The 22,012-nt window shown below is 39.3% G+C and overlaps 3 protein-coding genes across 4 annotated transcripts in view; 2 read left to right on the top strand and 1 right to left on the bottom strand.

Moving 5' to 3' along the window:
- Positions 1–11,918, top strand: part of 5-HT7 (5-hydroxytryptamine receptor 7) — a 53,742-nt gene extending 41,824 nt beyond the window's left edge. For both annotated transcript variants that reach the window (XM_068297573.1, XM_068297572.1), the window contains 2 exons: positions 2,182–2,231; positions 8,878–11,918. In XM_068297573.1, coding sequence (XP_068153674.1) covers positions 9,507–11,177 — 1,671 coding nt within the window. In that variant the 5' untranslated portion in view covers positions 2,182–2,231; positions 8,878–9,506 and the 3' untranslated portion in view covers positions 11,178–11,918. The remainder of the gene's footprint in view (positions 1–2,181; positions 2,232–8,877) is intronic.
- A 5,318-nt stretch (positions 11,919–17,236) lies between these two features.
- On the top strand, positions 17,237–18,235 carry Ctr1C (Copper transporter 1C). Its single transcript, XM_068297606.1, has one exon. It carries the CDS (start codon positions 17,340–17,342, stop codon positions 18,162–18,164), a length of 825 nt encoding a protein of 274 aa, XP_068153707.1. The 5' UTR covers positions 17,237–17,339; the 3' UTR covers positions 18,165–18,235.
- A 1,281-nt stretch (positions 18,236–19,516) lies between these two features.
- LOC137582546 (uncharacterized) lies at positions 19,517–22,012 on the bottom strand. Its single transcript, XM_068297123.1, has one exon. The coding sequence runs from the start codon at positions 21,901–21,903 to the stop codon at positions 19,582–19,584; it is 2,322 nt and encodes a 773-aa protein (XP_068153224.1). The 5' UTR covers positions 21,904–22,012; the 3' UTR covers positions 19,517–19,581.

The following is a 22,012-nucleotide window of genomic DNA, read 5'->3' as shown; positions in this document are numbered from 1 at the left end:
GTGCAGAGTAAACGACAACGATTTTCCTGCCGAATGCCAACAATGCGAGCCATAAATTAACTAAATTGAAAACCATTTTTGGTGCAGAACATTTTCAAAAGCTTTTTCTTCTTCCTTTCCTTTCTCTCCATAAACCCAACAGATTCGCGCCATACTTTTATATTTATTCATTATACTTTCGACTGGGTTCGTTTATTACGAAATGCATTATAACTGTACCGGTGTACACTGGCTGCAACTAGCATTACCTTGCAGTATGCCCAAGCAGAGCATTTGGAAATCAACAACAATGCTAACATAGTTCGTTTCTTTTTTTTCGTTTCTCACAATTTACGCTAGCTGCGCACATAAATATGCAATAGAAACTTTTCTCACGTTTTTGATTGCATTTTTTTGCCATTTCCTTTTCAACGCCCGCCATCCAACCACCGTAACATTTCAGCGCAACGTCATAAATATTTACTATTTACTTTCAAGAGCAGAAATGGCAACTATCCTGTGCTCATTTATCTTTGTAATGTATATTCGAGACTCTCATTACTAAATATAATGGAGATAATCAAAAGTGAGCTAAACTTCTTAGCCAACTACTCGCAATGCAGCCTGTGACCAAAAACCACACAATGCACTTCATTAACTTAATTAAAAATCTTTTGCGGCAACTACAGTAGATTGGCAAATAGTCATCTGTTTGTGTGTGAGAGAGTGTGTGAAAGGGAACTTGCAGCAAGTGCAAGAACCGCAAAGCGAGTCAATTTCAGTTGAGTGCAAATAATGCGCCAGACACACACACACAGACAGCAAGTGTGCATACGGATGGAGTCCTGGCAGTCCTTGCCGCATTCATAACGCTCATCTTGCTGACTGCAGTTGCTCTCTCACTCTTTCTCGTCATTTCATCTCGCTTGCTCTCTTTTTGCTCATTCGAAGCGTAAACTCAATTAAAAAATGTCGAGCTGTTGCTACGTGTATCAAGCCGCATTCGCCTTGATGACAGAAGTTGATTATCTTTGTCCTGTGACACACACACAAAGGCAACCAACATGCCTTTCTCTTTGCCACAAAACATTTTTGTATGTCATTTAAGCACCGCGTGTGAATGCATTTCAAAAGTATTTTCACCTTAATGGGGATTATTTATATTAAATACGGATTAGGTAAAATTTAATCATAAAATACACATGAAATAGTCTTTTTACTAAAACTAACGTTTTAAATTTGCAAGACAAAATTATTTACCTTAAAGTTTTCATTAGGTATTGGCAAAATATCTGGGCATATCCTTTCAGTCTTTCAGAAGTTGCAGATTGCTAGTTTCCAATGAAAATTTGGACATAAATGATGCAAGCAAAGTCATTGAATATTGAGCGATTGTTTGTTGGTTGGTTGCTTGGTTGTTTGCCTGGCTGGCTGGTTGAGTTGCGGCAACGGCATATAGACAGGCTGGCAGACACATGTGGCAGTTGTTGGGCAATTCTTAGCACGCATTGTTGGCAACGATATTCTCATTTTCATTCGCATACAGTTGCAATCGCTCCTTCTTGCAATCCCTCTGTATTCCTCCCTCACTTTATTTTCCATTTTCATTCTCGTTCGCTACCATGTCTACAATGTCGGCAATGCAGCTCTAAGCATGATGTTGATGAAGCGCATGCAACAGTTCAACTTGGTTAAAAGGCGTGTCTGGCTGCTGGCAAATTTGTTGCTGACAATTTCTTGTTGGCGCTCGATGTTCATGTTGTGGCAAACTGCGTGTGTGTGTGTGTCTCGGTGTATGTAAGAATGTGAAAGAGAGCGGGGGATTTGTGTTCGTTCTAGACGATAAATTTTCAATTTTGCCTCACAGTCAAATGCGTGCGTATGTGGAAATGTATGTGTCTTCTCTTTAACGTTTCCGCATGTTTAGCCAAAGTTCAGAGGAGCACAACATGGCGTATGATTGATGCCGTCTCAAGCACACACACACACTGCGGTAATATACAGAAGCTTATTACAGGCATTTACATAAAGAATAAACTTATGCGTGTGTGTGTACATATGCGATAAGTGAAAAGGTGTCTGAGTCTTCTTCAGGCATTGATGGAACGACTGTCTTAACTCTCATTATGCGTTTAGGCACGTTAATTACTTTCGTAACTTGTATATAAGTCCCCACTAACTGAATTATCTCTTTCATTGCAGCTGCGTCGAGCGAGAGATAGACAGACTTACAGACAAGCTTCAAGAATACCGTAAGTGTTTACCCATCACATAATACAAAAGACCTATAAGGACCTAGAAATGGTTTAATAAGGCTTAACTTTATCTAAAATCTGGTTTGGTTTTAAAATACTTTCCATTGTTTGCTGAAGGAAGAAAAGCAATAGAATGTCATCTTTTGCCCAGATTATGGATTAATTTAATAAGTTTATTTCACATAAGGCATTGTTTACTTTTAAACTTTACTAATTAAAGTCAGCGCACGACTTTACTGGCTTAAATATCTAGTCCAAATCATCTGTACTATGTCTGTTTTAATACAATTTACTCACATACTAACATTTACGTCATTTATTATAAACAATTCAATTAGTGGTAGATAGAATAGCACAAAGTAATCTTGATAGCTCACATAAAATCCATTTTATGGTTCACTCTCAAATCATAGCCAAAGCAACATTCCGATGGAGTAGCTGCAGGAATGAGTAGGAGCTAGGGGGAGGGGCCAAGTAAGTAGTACATGGGGACAAAGAGCACATTTGAAAGATTCTCATAAAAGTCACGAGTATATTGAGTGAAAAATTGTTTGCCAAGAGAATGCATTTTCTTCTGTAGATTTTGCACTGCATTGAGGAATAGCTACCGATGCAGGATGTGAACGTATGCAATTTGGTTTTAAGATGAGCAAGACGAGAAAACTGATATATATAAGCCATGGTGACCTTTGTTTGCTAAGATTGTATTAAGGAATTCTCACCACATCCGAATTCGAATGTCGTCAAATAAAAGTGGAAATAGAAATAGAATCCGTAATAAAATTGTGAATTGCAAATTCTTTAAAGTCATTTTATATCCACTTAAATTTCACATTGAAATTGTCTACACAACAATATATGAGTTTGTCTGTATGCACAAACAAAATATTTAAATTTTTATGATGATGTCACTGTGCGTCAGACAAATAATTTTAAAACCAATAAATTTGGTTTATGCCGCAAAATGGCAAACAGCAAATGTTTGACTTGGTGAAATTAACATTTATGTCGGTATGTCGGCCATATCAGCAGCAGGCAAAAGAAACGAATATAAAATTCTTAAGAAGGGACGAACAAAAAAATGAATTGTTCACATAAATAAGTGTTTTTGAATATTGCGGTAGATACTTGAACAACAAAAGATGCCAACACATAAATGTTTCTTGTTCTCGAGTAATGTCAAAAGGAATTCATTTCTTCAAACAGCGGAAGCGAACTCAACGTACCAAAAAAAAAAAACGAAAACGTCCCTCAACAAAATAATACTTCGCCCACAATTTATGTAACATTCAATGCTTTATTACAGCATACACATTCTGTTTTTATGTTTGTATATGTGTTTGTATGTATGTATGTATGGAAATGCAAATCATATCACTCATACGCCTACGTGAGCTTTGAACGCCCAAAAAAGGGAAAACATTATCAAAAATGAAACACCAGTGAAAATGTCAACTAAGAAGCAACAACAACAACAACAATGACAAAAACAACATCCAAACGATAAGCAATTCTTTGGGAAAATGTTTTCACTGCTGGGCGTCTCTCTACACATGTTTTGTGTGCAAATTTTATTATGCACACAAACAAATACACATAACTCTCTTACCCATACAATCACAAGCACATCCTCACAAACACACACACATATGAAGCAGTTTGCCATGCCATTTTACATAAACAGTTGAATTACACTAGCGAGCCAAAGCAAAATAAGGACAAAATCAGCTTAACACAATTTTGTTGCATACTTATCGGCTGAGCCCTGGAAATCCCCAAAAAATGCATATACCAGAATGATTAAGCCCTTTTCTGATTGTCTCGTCCTTATGTTGGAGTTATTTTTATATTTTGGGGAAGCAATACTTTTAAGATTAACAGATTTCCAGGCAATGAATATGACAAACAATCATATGAGAATATATTTCTTTGTGTGTTTCCTGTTAACTAAATGTTTAACATCTTTGTTGTATAGTGTACACCCGCTTGGCATAAATATATGATTCGAAATCAACGCATTCATTATTTACAACCATGCCGACATTAAAAAAAGTAGCAGAAGAAAAAACAAACGCAAACCAGCAGCAGCTTGACACATAAACATCAAGTGCGCAGGAATCCTCCATAAAATCTCCCAGAGACGTACACACACACAATACACAGGAACACAAATTCGACAGGGCATGCTCCCGTTTTTTTCCAATTCTTCCTCTCAAAACAGACAAGCCCCGAAAAGCAGGAAAATGTAAGTAGGTAATGTGAGGCAAAAAGGGGGAAGAAGGGGAAGCTAACGTCGACAGCAGCAATTTAAAATTGCTGGCTTTTTAACTCGCATCCATTTACAGCAATTTTGTGTGCTCTCAAGGCGTGTGCGTGTCCCTGTCGTCTGTCAGTCTGGTCGTTTGTCTGTCTATCCGTTCATCCGTCCGTGCATACATACTTCTGTCTGTCCCCCGTGTGACGTGTCAGGTTGAAATTACATCAGGCACTTGGCAAATGGCAAAAGCTCCAAGGATAACACATAACATAAATAAGCAGCATGCCGACAAAAATTGAAAAACAAGCTTGATGTGAAATCAAATTTTATGACTCAATAATTGAAATGCGTTTGCGAGCACATGAAATAAGAAAGAGAAAAAAAAAAAGTGAACGAATACTCGAAACACTCGACTCACTTCGAATCCCGTGGCTGTAGGGATTTAGCCCGTTAACCGCTGTCGGACACTTGAATGACAGGGTAGAATGCTACAAGTCAAGTTTTTGCAATGTATATCTTGTAGCTTATCCTCCATTCTCTCCCATTTTCTTTTCCACTCAACCTCTCTGTCATTCTGCTTTTAAGTAATTTATTTTGCAATTTTCACTGCGCGGCCAAAAGAAGAACGAAAGAAAAAATCAACTTTAATGCGCCTGGGTGGCGTCGGGCTATAAGTATAAAGCGAAGCGAAGCCGAGCCAAGCCAAAGTCAGTTTGGTCCGCAACAGACCATAAACTGCAACCAGCAACTGACTGCACTGCATTCGGCATTCAAGTGGCTGCTGTGGGGCACATTTTGCTTCTAGGAACAATTGCTTGGAATATTTGAAAAATTAACTTTACGCTGGATGATTTTTAAAAGCATTTTATGTGTTTCTTTGTTGCAGCATGGCCAGGGGAAAGAGTTGGCAAAGAGAATCGGAAGATAAGCCCAGCTTTACTTTGCAAAGCTTACTAAAGAGACTTTGTCAGCAGACAGACATTTATGATACGAAAATATAAACAAATATTTGGTGTCAAGCGTAAAGAAAATAATTGACATTGAGGAGTTAAATTTGCATAGCACTCAATAATAGTTGAGATTAAGATACTGGCCAAATAAACTACAAATAGTTAATTCTAGAGGCTTTAAAATTCGCCCAGATTTATACAAGTTTACACACCAACGCCCATTAAAATGGCGCCAGTGGAAAATGAAAACAAACCACGTTTACAAATGGCTTGCACAAACAAATTTCAAAGTTTTGTCTGAAACTATAAGCAAACATAGAGAAGATATTCCGTACATGGGTGTGTTTGTATTTAAACTTTGACTGAAATAAATCTTTCAGATTCACTCTGGCATCACTCTTCAAACTCCAGCGACTGCGGCTAACCGCCAAGATGCCTGCCGCAGTGTGGCTTCTGCAGCAAACCAATGAAATTGCCAAATATTTGAAAAGTTCTCAGCCAAAGTTGCTTCACAAAATGTCAAATAGTGCCCTAGACATGCGGCCAGATACATACTTATGTATGTACATACCAACACACTACAATGCGAGGCAGGTGGAAAAAGAAAAAGATTTTAAATTGTTTCGAAGGCACGTGAACAGGGCCATAAATATTAAAACCTGCTGACGGCTTATAAGCAATACTATAAATGAAAAAACCAAACCAAAAAAACAAGAAGCAGGCATGCAGGCAGCAGTAAAACTCTATCTGGGTGGAAATTTTTAAGCTTGCGGCAATTCCCCAGAAAAGTCATAATTAAATTTCATTATTTATGTGCTGTTGCTACTGATCCAAATGTAAGTCAACATCTGTGACAGGAGATTTACCAAATGCTGTCTGCCACAGTCGGACAGGGCATTAAGCGGCTTACGATGTGTTTGCCAACAGCAAATAATTGGACCAATTTGTTGACCTGCCGCGCCAATGGACTAAACTCAGTTTATTAACATAAATGAACACATGAATGCACTTACAAAACCAAATCATAATATCATAAAATCATGCAAATGTTAATTACTTTTGAATTTCCAGTTGATATTCCATACCAAATGCCATATCAAAAAGGCCACACCAAAAATAGAAATGCATAAATGTTGTTTCAAAATTATGCAAAACTAAGCGTAAAGACCAAAAAACAACAACAATATGTATGATTATGGTGTTATCTTAGTCCCACACACATCCAATTGGTTTGGCCAACAGTTTATTGAGTTTTCTGTTTTATTTGTTCTATGGAATATCTGTGAATAATCGTACACACTTAATCCATTCGTCCATGTGGCAAACTATGTTGCTGACAATTTGAAACAATGAACCATTTAAATTTAAATAAGGTAGTTTCGAAAAGGATTCTAGGATTAGATATGAGGAGGTAATCGTAAGCTGATAAGTAGTTTGGATACCTTTATTTAGAATCTTTTCTCAATCTTAATGAAAAGTAAATAAGAAATGCGTTTGCAGGGAAGATTGGTGCTCTTTGACGCTTTAGAGTTATATCCTGTCTGATAACTCATATTTTGTCAAGTGTTCCATTTCGCCCAACTCAAATTACATTAATTCCAAACTAAGAATAGTAAATTTGCTTATAAATTCCAATAACAGATCATAAGATACTCCAATTTAAAAACCTATTTCAGTTAACATCATTTAAAATTCAACATTTTTGAAATATTTTCCTAAACAGCTTATGTTTTTGAGTTCTTTGGGTATCACTTTGTCCATACTGTTGATAGATTGTTTATATTTATTTTATATTTTCTATTATTGTGCGCGAAATATATGTATGAAATAGAGTGATAGAGTTTATAAAAATATTGCCAGAATTTAATTGAAAACTGAATTTATCTTTATTTATGCATATCGAGTCTTCTTTCACACCACTTGCTTTTGAATTCAGTTTAATTTATGAATATTATTTCAAGCATAGAACAGAATTTTTAATTATGCGGGCTTTTGTTTTGCCATTGTGCCCCGATTTGCACGCTTAGTTGGCTTTAACTTTACGTTTTTTTTTTTTCGTTTTCCTCTGATTATACACGATTTCGAATGGAAGTCGATGCCATGCACCTGGTACACTTTGATTGTGTGAAAAGTCTGGCTGTCTAGACGTAGCTTTCAGCCCTCCTTATGCCATGCCCCATAATGTTGTCTCAATTATCAGCACTCAGACTCAGACTCCAGTTGTTTTCAATAAATTTTCGCGCACTCTTCGAGACACATGAGAGCCCTAAAAGAAGAAAAACAAAAGTGCAAAGTGTAAAGGAGAAGCCAAAATGGTCTCCGTTTTTTTTTTCCAGCCATTTTCAATTGGGTGATAAGTTCGGCGACGCGTTTGTTGGTGGTCTCCTTCATAGCTGCCTGCCATGCAACATTTCCCATTTTTGTACTGGAATTCAATTAAGAACTGAAATTTTTATTTTTCGCCTGCGGTTTCACAACCTCATACTCAGTTCTTCCTTAGGGCCAGAATAAATATAAAAACGTCAAACGGAAGCTGCAAACAAAAAACCAACAACAACATGAAACAACTATGGGAGACGACGCCTTTTGACTGCTCTTTTATTTATTTGTTTCGCATGTTGAAGAGCGGTCAAGAGCAGGGGGGAGGAGGTAAAGAAATAAGGTCCTTCCTTGCAAACAATTCAATAATCAAAGGAAGTATGAAAATTAATACAAAAGGACGCCGTGGCGTCTGTGGTTGCCCTTCTTTTAAATGCCATATATTCACAATGATGATGATTCATCATCATCATCATCATCCACATCCTCATCCTCGCCATCGTCTTCGTCATGCCCATCTTATTGATGGAGAGAGAGAGGGAAAATGCTTAGTGGGTACACAAACCATCTGCAAATGGCTGCCGGCCATGAAAATGTTCGCGGTTGTTTGCTTCTTCCTCGGCTTTACTTTCCTACCAGCATTGTTTAAAACACAAAAAGGAAGACAGAACAAAAAATAAAAAAAAAAGGAAAGGAAAAACTGCCTTGGAAATCGTAACAACTGTGACCATCATTAGGGCGACATGTGCGTGTGTTGCTGGTACTGAGACACAAAGAAAAGTGAAAAAGAATGAAAGAGCCAAGCTTAAAGCTGCACATAATGCAAAAATATATAAATTTATGACTAATTTTTTTCAACAGCCTGATTTAAATCAAGTTCAGGTTTATGATATAATAAGAAATTCTAAACTAGAGCAAGCATGTTTAAGTCAACTCTAATTAAGTCTCACAATCACACTTGAAAGCCCACAGAGTTTCGCTCTTTAAGAAGTGTCAACAGTTGATAAGTTTTGGCATGAATGACTTGCTCATTGTCTTTGTAACTTTTGAAAAAGTTTTAAAAACGTTTGAATTGACTTTTTAATCTAACCACACGTCGTTTTTGTTTTCATTTCAGCTAACTTGACAATCAGAGAGGTTGAATTACAATCAAACACCTGACGGCTTCAAATTCAGAATTTCTATATGGCTTAGTTCCTTATAAAGATCTAGTCTATATATCAAGCTCTACAGCATCAGACGCAAGCAACTTACTTATTAAGCATACGCCACATTGGTTGTTTGGGCAAGAAGAGGAGCGGCAAAGAGAGCAACATACATACAATTCAAATTAGTAATCAAGCAATACAAAAGCAAACGCTTGGGGCAGAGGCAGCAACAAAAACAACCATAAGCCGAACACACACACACACAGAGAGAGAGAGAGAGATAGATAGAGATTGAGAGGGAACGCGAGAGAGAAAGCAGCCACGGAATAAGACGACTTTATTTTCATTGAAATTATGATTAATGACAGGAGAATATTGGACGAACGTTTCAACATTAGAACGAATTAAGCTGGGGCAAAGTCCGCGTTCATGATGAATGCGTTGAGGCTGGAAACGCTAACCATAATGAAGATGATAACGCTTACGATGATGAGCAGCAGGTGGATGCTGATGCTTTGTTGCTTGCAGGCCGCATTCGAGAATACATCAAATAAAAATAAGAATATTGAGTAAGAAATTTTCGGATACAAATTATTTGATGGCTTCGCCTGTGCAGGATTGCGCCACAGCAGTCGCAGCCCGACGGCGACGCCATCAGAGCCAAAATAACAAGCTGATATACACGGCCACACTGACATTGCTGATACTATCCCTGAGCTGTGGCATAGCGTATGCGACAGCGGCGACGGTCACCACAACGACGGCAACGTCTCGCTTGGATGGCGGAACAGAGGAAACTGGCAGCGACTTCAATACGAGTAGCGCCTTCCTGGGAGCCATCGCATCGGTTACTGCTTTGTCCTCGTCAGCTCCAACGGCTGCCAACAGCAGCCCCATAGCCATTGTTACGTATCAAGGGATCACCAGCAGCATCACTGATAATAACACAACATTAATACCGCTCTCCGATACTCCTCTTTTCCTGGAGGAGTTTGCGGCTGGAGAGTTTGTCCTGCCGCCAGTGCAGTCGATTGTAGTTAGTCTAGTCCTGCTGATTGTGATCCTGGGCACTGTGGTCGGCAATGTCCTTGTTTGCATTGCCGTGTGTATGGTGAGGAAGCTAAGACGACCCTGCAATTATCTGCTTGTCTCACTGGCCCTTTCTGATCTCTGTGTGGCCCTCCTGGTCATGCCGATGGCCTTGCTCTATGAAGTCCTAGAGAAATGGAACTTTGGTCCCCTGTTGTGCGATATTTGGGTGGCCTTTGATGTCCTATGCTGCACTGCGTCCATACTCAATTTGTGTGCCATCTCAGTGGATCGCTATTTGGCGATAACGAAACCCCTGGAGTACGGTGTGAAGAGGACTCCTAGGCGCATGATGCTGTGTGTGGGAATAGTTTGGCTAGCTGCCGCTTGTATATCGCTGCCACCGCTCCTCATCCTTGGTAATGAACACGAGGATGAAAACGGAGAACCCATATGCACGGTGTGCCAGAATTTTGCATATCAAATCTATGCCACATTGGGATCCTTCTACATACCGCTGTCCGTGATGCTGTTTGTCTACTATCAGATTTTCAGGGCGGCCAGAAGAATCGTCCTGGAGGAGAAACGTGCCCAGACACATCTGCAGCAGGCCCTTAATGGCACTGGCTCACCCACAGCCCATAATGCTCCGGCTCTGGGGCACACTGATCTGGGCAGTGGCAATTGTGGAGGCCAACGGCATAGTAGTGTGGGCAACACATCGCTGACATATTCCACCTGCGGAGGTCTAAGCACCAGTGGCGGCGGACTAGGAGGAGGTAGTGCTGCACATCATGGAGGCCATCATGGCAGCGGCGGCGGCGTCAGTGGCTCAACTGGACTGCTTGGCTCACCACATCACAAGAAATTGCGCTTTCAGCTAGCCAAAGAGAAGAAGGCCTCCACCACACTGGGTATCATCATGTCAGCCTTTACCATTTGCTGGCTGCCATTCTTCATCTTAGCCCTCATTCGTCCATTCGAGACAATGCATGTGCCGGCGTCACTCTCGTCCCTCTTCCTCTGGCTAGGCTATGCCAACTCTTTGCTGAATCCCATTATCTATGCCACACTGAATCGTGATTTTCGAAAACCTTTCCAGGAGATATTATATTTCCGTTGTTCTAGTCTGAATACCATGATGAGAGAGAACTACTATCAGGATCAGTATGGCGAGCCTCCGTCACAGAGAGTCATGCTGGGCGATGAGCGGCATGGAGCCCGAGAGAGCTTTCTTTAAATAGTATAAGATCTCCATCTCGAAATTAAGAGGAATGGTTCACAAACTGGTTCTCGAGCAGAGAATTTTGCGACTGTCTAAGTCATTTTGGCTCGAACCAAAGAACAGAGTCTGAATAATGAATCGGTTCTGCATTCCTTCTACATGCATAGTAAACACACCCACACATACACACAACTGAACACACATAAAAGTATTTGTATGTAGTAGTGTTAGTAGTGCGTATCTCTGTATATGTGCACCTCCCCCATATACAATATATGTAGACGACTCCTCTAAATGTAACTTGTTGTTGTAATTTTACATGTAGAACTAAGCAATTAATGTAGGCCAATGGCCGCAACCATCCACCAATACAAACACACACACACACACACACACACGGTTGTAACTGTGACAGGTTTCTACGGTTCCTTTTATGTTTCAAAAACAATCAGCACCGAATGAGAGACACAATCGTTATCGAATCTAGTGTATCTTTTTGTCCCCTCACACCCAATACCAATCAAGTTATAGCCCCTACTTTTGTCCATTTCCCCCTCCCTCAAGTATCCCCACCAATTTGCCAGCGTAGTTAGTTGATTTTGCGATACTCAAAAACTGAGCCAAAAATTAAATTTAATTCAATTTATATATAACATACATACATATAGATAATTTATGTTTGTGCGAGAAAATAAATAAATAAAAGAAAAAATGGAATAGAAAATTATAAAATAAGGATAAAAAGAAAGAAAAAAATCGAAACTAAACTAATTGAAATCAAGAATGATAAACTATCCACTGTAAATACCAAGATAGAACTAAAAAAATGTCAAGTTCTGCTGCTCTATTTCTGAATACTATATAGTTTATATATACTTACCTTATAAAAATGAATATATATACATAGGTATATATTTATACAGATGTCCACTATGCAGCTCAGGCTAAAAGTGTGAAACTATTTTAAAGTTTATGCGTTATGGTATTTTATAACTTTCTGCATTATATTTCTGGCTTTACGTTTGTATTTTTGTATAACTATTAACTAAAATAAAAGTCACGCCTCTCTGTGATACCAAACATTAAGCATTAAATTTTATGTTTAGATTGAGGATAAACTGCAAGCGTAATACAGCCCTACTTATACATGAACATAAATTATTAAACATACAAATATAATAATACACATATATCCATAATAATATATACATACATATTTACATAGGATATAGAGAACTAAGTGTGCATGTTTTTATTGTTTGTGTATGTGCAAAATGATATTCAGAGAACAAAAGAAACAAGAAAAGTGAAACATACATACACAGAAATTTGTATCCTCTATCTTCATGTTGACCCTTAAACAAATAAGAGAAACCAATACAAAATGTCAAATATAACCATTGAAAATTCTGAAAATTGATGAATGAATGAACGTAAAGCAAACGAACATGACAAGCAAACTAGGCGCAAATAATTAAGTACAATATGCATACGCAATCCTTGAATGAAGCTTAAAAACCAAAAAAAAAAAAAAAACCAACAACTGCAAAGTAACTTTAAAGCATATTGCATTGGATCGCCATCCCCCCTATCCCCTTCTCACCACAAAATGTGCAGTGCAAACTCATGCATTAAATACAAAAGCAACCATATTGAATGTAATGTAATTGAGTCTGTGTTTCATTTGGCTAACAAATACAAGTTAGGTAAGTTAACTAAGTAATCCAACCTCTATCCAAATGAGGAATCTATCTGAACAAACTAAACCTCTTGTTATACACGTCGAGTTCGCTAACTGAATATACATGAATAATTGAAATATTATCTACAGGGAAAACTCGTTCTTGATAACTTAAATCTGATTTAAGGAAATTTACCCCGAAATTTAGCACAGACTAAGATAAACTCTCTTTAAACAATAGTACATATATTTCAACATTTGGGCTTGTGCAGCACAATGTCAACTCAATGCATAATTTAACATACTTTCATGAACAAACAAACAGAGAGACATGTACACACACACACACATACATACACACACAGACAGAGAAAAAGAAAGAATGCATTCTTCTTATTGAAACTGACAAGTTGAGCAAACGTGCAAAATGCACGGAAACGGAAGCAAAAAAACAGGCGCCAACATGGCGAAAAAATATCAAATGGCAAACAGAAACTAACAAACATCTGTGGCGGAAGTACACGAAACACTGGAAAACGGTTGTGCAGGGTGTACCATATGCAAATATCTACACATTCCTCTTCAATTTTTTGCTGCTGTTTCGCTTGCGCTCTTGCCTTGGTTTGGGGGGCTGAGCATAGACATAAACAACGTAAAATTTTGTGAGTTGAAGGGAGCGAAACAGAGTAGAGGAAAAACTAAGCCAGCCACTTGGTTGAGATTCGAGCATCTTGTGAAGGTACACTGGAGTGGAGCAGAGAACACTCGAAAAGGGTATGACAATGACAAAGTGATGCGAAACTGACGGCGCCAGGCTACTTTGGTGCTTCTCCTGCTCTACTGATGTTTTCTCCTTACTGTTGCTGCTGCTGCTGCTTGCTGATAAATGATGATTTTACGCTCGCTCGTTTCTGCTGTCTTTGCCTTTGCTTTCGCCATGTTACAATGCCACTTTATGAGCTCCACCATGCCATCCAGCGAACCAAACATGAACGAACCAAAAAAAAAAACATTGTGCACAAGGCCACGCCTCCTATCCCGCATCCGAATAGCACCCGCAAAGGATGTGTGCTTGTGTGTGCGCCCCTACAACTAAGCGGATTTTTGTATTCAAATAGCTTCAAAAAAGACAAAAAAGAAACCCCTGAAAAGGGGAAAAAGAATAGCTGACGATTGCAACGAAATTGGTGCAGAGAATTTATCGTATCGTAAGTACTAAAGTCTGCAGTTTTATTAGCGCTTTTCTTTCATTTTATAAAAATTGTTCTCGTATTTTTTAGCTTGCTTCCTTTTTCTCCTCCTCCTCCTCATCTGTGTGACACTAATGCGACGTTTATGAAACGTCATAAATGGTCGTCAGAGCAAAGAACATTTTGAACGGCCAGCCAGTTTCGGGAAAATGTCTGCAGTTGTCAGAAGCAAGAGGGACCATCAAGTGTTAACAAGACTCTGCCACATAAATCAGCAGTGGCTTCAAACTGAAGTGGCAATCCCATTCTGGCTTTGGTAGGTAGTTAGCCTTCAGATGCCCCAAAGAAAAAATTGGCAAAAAAAAAGAACGGCAGCGGCACGTAACAGAGAAATCCAATTGAGCTCAATTTCCTGTGAGTGCCACATTTGGCGTACAGAAAAGAAATGGAGCCGCTTAAGTGACTACTAGATTCTTGTTTTCGATAATGCAATCGATAATCGATATGCTATATCCAGAAAGTGGCAATTGCTATTGTTAAAAATTTATTTACCGTAAAAAAATAAGCTGAATGAACTCCAGCAAAAGTTTCCAAGTGAGGTGGCAAGATTTAAGATGAAATTTAATCAAAATCAGCATGATTCCAGTCAAACTTCTGCATTTTCAAGTAAGTTGGCAATATTCAAGATGAAATTTAATCAAAATCATTATGATTTTGTACAAACTTTTGTACAGTAAGCTTGTAGTATTCAATTTACATTTATACATAATAAAATATTACGTATACGCCGCATCTACGTTTGCCACACACACAAATTCACCTGGAAAAATGTAATGCAAAAAAAATTATGCAAATTATTATACCAAGCGCTAACAAGGTTATTTCAACATGAAGCGATAGAAATCTGCATCCCTCCACTTTTCTGCCAAAGAATTGTTATAATTGTGGAAAATGTTTTACTAAATGTCGTCCTGCTGGGCCTAGCATCAGGTCACAATGAAAAAAATAGAACAAAAAAGGAAAGCAGCAACAAAAAACCAAGAGTGTGAGGGAAACAAACCTGTGAACTGAATTTGTACAAAATTAAGTTGATTAAATGGACTTAGGCGCCCGATTACACGCAAGGCTGCTTGGATGAGAGTCGTCTTGGCCCGGCTTGGCTTGGTTGGGGAACTGCGTGTTGTTCTTTGTACCGCAAAACGGAATACAATTTTTCATTCTTTTTTTCTTCTGAAATTCATTGCTGTCGCCCTGAGTCCGTCCATTGACAGACACGCATAGAACCGGCCAAGTGAACAGCAAAATAAAAGCAAAACTTTTGCCATTGAAATCACAGTATTGTGAAAGTATGCTCGGCTTTAGTCTCCTTAAATGCCGCATGATTAACGCTTTGCCCTACAAGACAATTGATAAAGCATGTAATAGCAAGTAGCTAAAGCGGAAAATCCGCTGAGGCTTCTGTCTAAGCGTCTAAGATATTTTAAGCCAAATTTGGTGGCATTATATTTTGAAAGCTGCACAAACAATGGTCAATGCAGTCATAGATAACAGATGTTGACCATGACATAAGCTTTAAGGCTTCAACTCTTTGGCCCTTTTGGGTTTTCTTATTTAAAGCTTACAAGTTTCAAGAAATCAGAGTTCTAATTCAAAGAAGTTGCCTGTCAATGGGAAAATAGGTCAATGTATTCCCATTTAGAGCATTCGTAATTCAGCTATGCTTCAATGTTCCTCTTGCTGCTTTTTATTTCTCTTGACAATTGTGGTCTTTGGGCAACGGAAACGAAAAACGCTCGAGCAGGCATAGAGAAAAGAAGCATTTAATGCAGCATTTACTTTGTTCTTGGACTTTTGTCTGGGTGTGTGCGTGTGTGTATGTATGGGTCTCTGTTTTTTGTGTTCTTGCCCAAATAACCAAAAGAATGAAAACAAAACAAGGCGAAAAAAAAGACAACAAAAAAATATGCTGCTTTGGCTGCTGCAAGCATTCAAAATGATTAATGTGCTTCTGTAGAGAACACGGGCATTAATGGGCGGTCAGTTCAGGGCGTTCTCTTGGACAGCTAGTGGCTTAATTTTTTCTCTCTGTTTCTACTTTACACTCTCTTCGTGTTGCTTCGCCCTTTAATACCCTATAATCCAATAGAGTACAAAGGGTATATAAGCCTAACTTAGGGATTGTGAAATGGAAACTTATATGTATGCGATTACATCTGACTGATACACTTACAACAGGGTATTTCAAAGTCACTATTCTATCACTCGGAATCTTGTCTTTCATGTCTTTACGTACACTCTAAAAAAAAAAAAAACAAAACAGCTGAAGAAAGAGCTTCTAAAAAAGGAAATTGCTGCACGTCCTGCTAAAAAAATCGTGTTCAACACGCAGACAGCCAAGCGGCCAGCGACTGAGCCATAAATTAACACAGCACAACACGGCGTATGATTAATATTTTTGTATTACACAATCTAATGGCCAACTCGTGAGCAATTTGAAATGAGCTGCTGCAGTGTACGAACTTAATTTTGTTGCCTGCTGCTTAAATCTTTATTAATATGCATGGTCGTTGGATTGGGATTGGAATCGGTGTAGATTGCAGAGTGATGGTGGTGGAGATGGGGAGCTGGGTATGAGCAGTAAAGGTACTAGTGTCGCTCTTGGTGGGAGTGCCAATGAAAAATTGCTTGCCATTAGCGCCAGCAAATTTGCTTACTTGTCTCGAGTGGCAGGCAAGTGCATTGATTTTGCAGCTCGTGAAAACGAAACCCCGGCCACATGCCATTTATGTTAATGCTTTTGCCAGAGCCACGACATTGACATTCAAATTTTATGTTGCTTCGCCTAAAACACAGGGCGTGACGGTTATGGCGGTAGAGGCAAAAGAGAACCATCAATTTGGCACCAATTGAGGCCGCTTCATTTACGTTTTGGGGGCAATTGCCGAAAGCCTTAAACAGAACACTAATTGCAATTGCCGATGGCATGAGGATTTCATTAGGCTCAAACAAAGCAAGGGGTAATTGGATAAAGTCTTGCTAAAAGCTGGCCAAATTCCATCTGCATTAATTACGTTTTTTTTTTTTTTTTTTTGTTTTCTACATTCATTGAAGTCATTTCATATTGAAAATATTGAAATTATTGACCTTCAACAGGCTAACACCTAGTTTCGATTAAAGTACATATAAACTTTCTAAATATGATATTAACTTCAAACAGCTCAAGTAAAAATTTAAAAATGTGGTTCAAAAAGCATTGAGATTTTGATCAGCAAGCATTTGTCATAGTTCGATTTAACGATTTTACAAATGGATATCAGACATGAACCACACGCTGTCCAACCTCACGAACATCACCAGGAGCATCATGAGCAGCATCATCACCATCATCATCATGCTGGTCACCCTGAGAGTCCATCGGATGCCAGTGAAATTTCATTTGAAACAGATCATGAGAACCATCTTAAGGAACACCACGATGGAATGTCCGGCCAAGGGCATGGACATCATATGTCAATGTCCTTTCATGATGGAGTTGACGAAACGATTCTATTTAATTTTTGGCATAGCCAATCTACTCTGGTTTTGGTTTTGTCATGCGTTGCTATCTTTTTGGTAGCCGTAATGTACGAGGGCTTGAAATTCTATCGCGAATGGCTGTTCAAGAAGTGTAGACGACGGTCGGAGGGCGGCAACGAAAGATATCAGCACTATGAAGACCAGCAATATCCTCCACAATTTCCTCAACCCACAACACAGACATTTGTTTTTCGCCCCAGGACTCCAGCTACGCCACCACGGCCATCTAAGATCGCTCCTAGGCAATCCTTCAGGGCCACTAATCCAACCCATGTGAATATTCCGCCAATATTACAGATTGCCTCTGCTCCAGAACCAAATCCGCGCGATGAAATACCGATACGAAGACGATGTTCGAAGTTCAAAGCGTGGTTCGGCAAGTTCCATCTAATTCAGACTTTTCTCCACATGCTGCAGGTGTTTGTATCCTTTCTATTGATGCTTGTCTTCATGACATACAACGTGTGGCTCTGTGTGGCCGTTGTCCTTGGCGCTGGCTTTGGATATTTCATATTCTTTGCCTACAGCGACAATGTCTATGATCATTGCAATTGAGGTGGCATCCTCTTTGGTGATTAATGCGAACCTTCGAGCTGTATCTGTTGCCAGATGCTAATGTATTTTTCTAATTAAACCGAGTTATAAAAATCATAACATTGTCCATTTCTCTCCCCTTTTTCGTCCCTGTCGTACAACTAATTGTTAATGTTTATGGCTCGTAAAACAATGAATGCAACAGCAGCGTCTTTGTGGAATCTGCAAATTGGCTAAAACATGTCTGATGCTGGTGCCTAGGCCTAAATAGGCATATGAATTATACTCTACACTCTGTGAATTGTAGCTAAAAGAAATGTTGGAATTTTTAAACAGCAGAGTGAAGGAAGAAATTCTTGGCTCTTAAACTGTAATTATTAAACTTTAAATCGAACAAGCATTGGTTTTACTTTTCAATTCGCTTTGTGTGCAGTCCCGCCATATCAATAACTTATGTACATATCGCGAAAGCATATTTGTGGTTCGGTGTTTTTTATTTAAAGGCCACTCACGCATTATCTGAAGCTTTATGACTATTTTACGAGGGCGCCCACATCTTTCTTATGTTACGTACTGTTTTTCCCATTCTGTTGCCACTTTGTATGCGTGTGTGTCTGTGTGTGTATGGAAGAGAATTTTCTGTTTTTTCTACCGTTGTTGTTGTTCTTGTATGTATGTATATCTTGGCCAGCTAGCCTCTCGTATGGTTGGCCAGGTGAACGCCAAGGGTGGTCTGGACGTTTATTTGTTTTGTGTCTACCATTTTCATTATGGCGTAATTATGAGGGTGATAAACCAACGCCATGTTTACTTTTTGGCCAAGTGAGTCTGCCTTCTGTGCGTCTGTCGCTTTCAACCGATGCCGTTGGTCAGTTATCAGCGCTTCCACTTTCAATTAATATTTTAATAGGCAGACTTTATGCCATTTGCGAAGCATCGGATAAAGCAATTTGGCTTTACTACGCCAGGCTGCACATGGAAACATGGACATGAACATGAAGCGCATATCGGCATAACCAGCAACTGGTCGGAAGCTGGCCAAGGCAAATGCGGCTTTAATAATTCACGCAAATAAATGCGTGCGTTCGTGTGCGTGTGTGTGTGTGTGTGAAGGAGAAATCTCATATATAGCCCCTGGGCCAATTCTTGAATGGTGCAAACCAGGAGAAGACACAATGGACTTGCATTGCCCATCTGCGGAAGCGGAAATTCCTTCATGCATAACATTTTCATGGAATGGTGAATGTAAAGGCGTGCCAAAAGGGGCTAGCAAACAGCAAGCAGTCAACAGTTATATGTACATCGCTTGAAACTTCATTAATTTCACTTAAAATACTCACTATGTATACTGAATTAGTTGGAAATATTACAACTACACTTTAAATAGTTTTATTATATTAAGAATTTAGTAATAATTTTTAATTTATAAAATATTAATTTATACACTTAGTCTTTTTGGTCTAGCTCTTTTAATCAGAGGAGGTTTTCTTATCTGATATGATTTTGCAATGCTAAAACCCGTATCATGATATTTGGCTGGCATGTAGGCATAGAATGTTGACTCCAAGGCCTGATCCCCACATAACTGCGGTCGCATGGCAGAGTAAAACACTCGGCCCACTTCCATGACGGATTCTACAAAGTTACTCCTATAACGTTGTTTTAGTTTGTTGGCCAAACGTTTGGATTTCGACGAGTTCAGATCCTTGAAATTACAATCCCTAAAATGGGGCCGTGGCGATTTTACCAGATGACGCTTCATCAACAGGGTCAGGGTCTCCATGAATAGACTGGCATCAGCGAAACTGTGATTGAGTTCGGCTTTTGAATAACGTTTGCCATATCGATAGCATATCCATTCGACTAGATAGGGCACTGATTCAACATCGGGTAAGGTGGGCAACACATATCGACGATTTTCGCCTACTTTATCGAGCCCTCTTCTCAACATATGCTTCATAAGTTTTATGTCGGCACAGTCGTAGAATTGCTGACCAAAATCTAAACGATCGCCTGTATTTGATTGTTTCTTCGCTTTACGTCTCATCAGACGTTCGTATTCATGATGAAAGATTTCCGTATCTTTTTGAAAGATTCTGTTAGCTGCCCGCGCTACAAGTTTATCAAGTGAGCCGTCTTCTTCACAATTTAGAACTGCATTTAGGTACTGGCAGTCATTGTCAAGGGCCTCAACAAAAGCTGCTTTTAAACGAAGCTGTTCACTGTCCAGTCGGCTTAAGTTTGACTCTTTAAACAGCTCCCGATAATTAAACTTGTAATCAGCAGGGCCACGACTTCCTAGCTGAAAAAAACTATGGCTATTGCTGCAACTAGGCAACTGAGTTTGAGAGGTATTCTTTTCTCTCTCCAACTCACCACATAGTCGCAGAAACAGCCTTACGCTGCTAGGACGTGGGCTCTTCTTGGCTGGCCCATCGGGTAAACCATTTTTTGGATCATAAATATTACAGTTTACACATTCCACTTTTTCGGGCATAATATCCAGACAATCTGGTATAATGGGATTATCACCTTTCAACAATTTAACATTTACCTTCTTGCCCTTATCGGAGCATGTGAAATCTTTATCTGTTTGACTAACTCCTGATCCAAACTTGTGGAAATTTTCATCATCTGAGGAATTTTCACTGCAAAATAATTCGGGCATAGAAATAATGTTTGGTTTGGTTCCCGTGATTAGATGCTTCCGAGTCGATGTCTTTCGTGCCTTTGAAGCCATAACATGAAACTGAGCCTGAAAACACGCTGTCATTTTGTTCAGGTCCTCTATAACTCTTTTACGATGTCGCTGATCGGCCCGACTTTGTCCCAATACGAGCTCTTTTAACTTTTCCTGCTTCAATACCTCTAACTCTAGCTCGAGAGATTTCTCCATTTCGCTTATATGCTGATGATGAGCACACATGGATCCCACCTTGTCGCTGGTAATATTGACAGCTTTCATTGACTCAAAAATGTTGTTAATCTCAGCATACAGTACAGACGTGGCCACGCGATGTCCTTCGCTGAAATTATGGTCGCCAAACCAACGAGACCAGAAAGTCGAAAGTGCTGTCTCCTGGGGCACTGGATTTAAATGAGCTGGTTGTTCGGGATAGTCGGCGACAAGTTTTCGATTTGCCTGCCAATGTCTGCGGGAAACGGGCTTTTCAAAATAAGGAGCTAAAGGTCGGAAAGTTGACTCGAACTTCTTATCCTGCTGATGCACACTCAGACGAAAATTCAGTTTCTCTTTGCTTTGCTTACGCTTTGCTATTACCTCGGACTTGGCACGACTCGCCGCTGAGTCATGTGGCAGAGGAAGAATACGATCCAATTCTCTTAGCGTTGGATTCAAATCTAACCAGAAGATGGCTGACATAATAATCTGCTCATTCATATCATAGGTATGCCCGTGCCCTTTTGTTTTGTAGCACAGCTCCATTAGAAACCAAAGAAATGCTAAATCATTGCAACGACTCATCCGCATCAGCAATCTTATGTTTTTTCCACTGGGCATAGGATGAACACCTAGGCGATCGAGTGCTCTCACTAGCCGGTACGTTGTCCGCTGTTCCATATCATCACGCAGGCAGTCATTGATGTCATTGGCTGCATCTTTCTGAGATGATGACAAGCCACGATACCAGGAAGGACTAACGGCAACTTTCGTAAATTTGTCCCGTGTCGCTGGATTGCGGGCCAAACGCTGGCGTATGAGACGATTGATACGCAATCCTTGTGGTTCATCAATATGCATTTTAATCAATTTTGTTAAACCAAAGAGAGCCTATTTAAATTTTAAAATCACTTTAAGAAATTTGTCAGTTATTTATACGTAAAAGTGTCTAGAACTGAGAATGTTGCTG

The sequence above is a fragment of the Drosophila tropicalis genome, unplaced genomic scaffold (assembly GCF_018151085.1).
Source record: "Drosophila tropicalis isolate 14030-0801.00 unplaced genomic scaffold, ASM1815108v1 contig_859, whole genome shotgun sequence".
In the NCBI taxonomy this organism is placed as follows: domain Eukaryota; kingdom Metazoa; phylum Arthropoda; class Insecta; order Diptera; family Drosophilidae; genus Drosophila; species Drosophila tropicalis.
Note: the sequence above shows the minus strand (reverse complement) of the source record. Positions and strands in the feature narration are given on the sequence as shown.

Coding starts and splice junctions, on each gene's coding strand:
- LOC137582546 (XM_068297123.1), bottom strand. CDS start 21,903: ATGCATATTGATGAACCACAAGGATTGCGTATCAATCGTCTCATACGC.
- Ctr1C (XM_068297606.1), top strand. CDS start 17,340: ATGGATATCAGACATGAACCACACGCTGTCCAACCTCACGAACATCAC.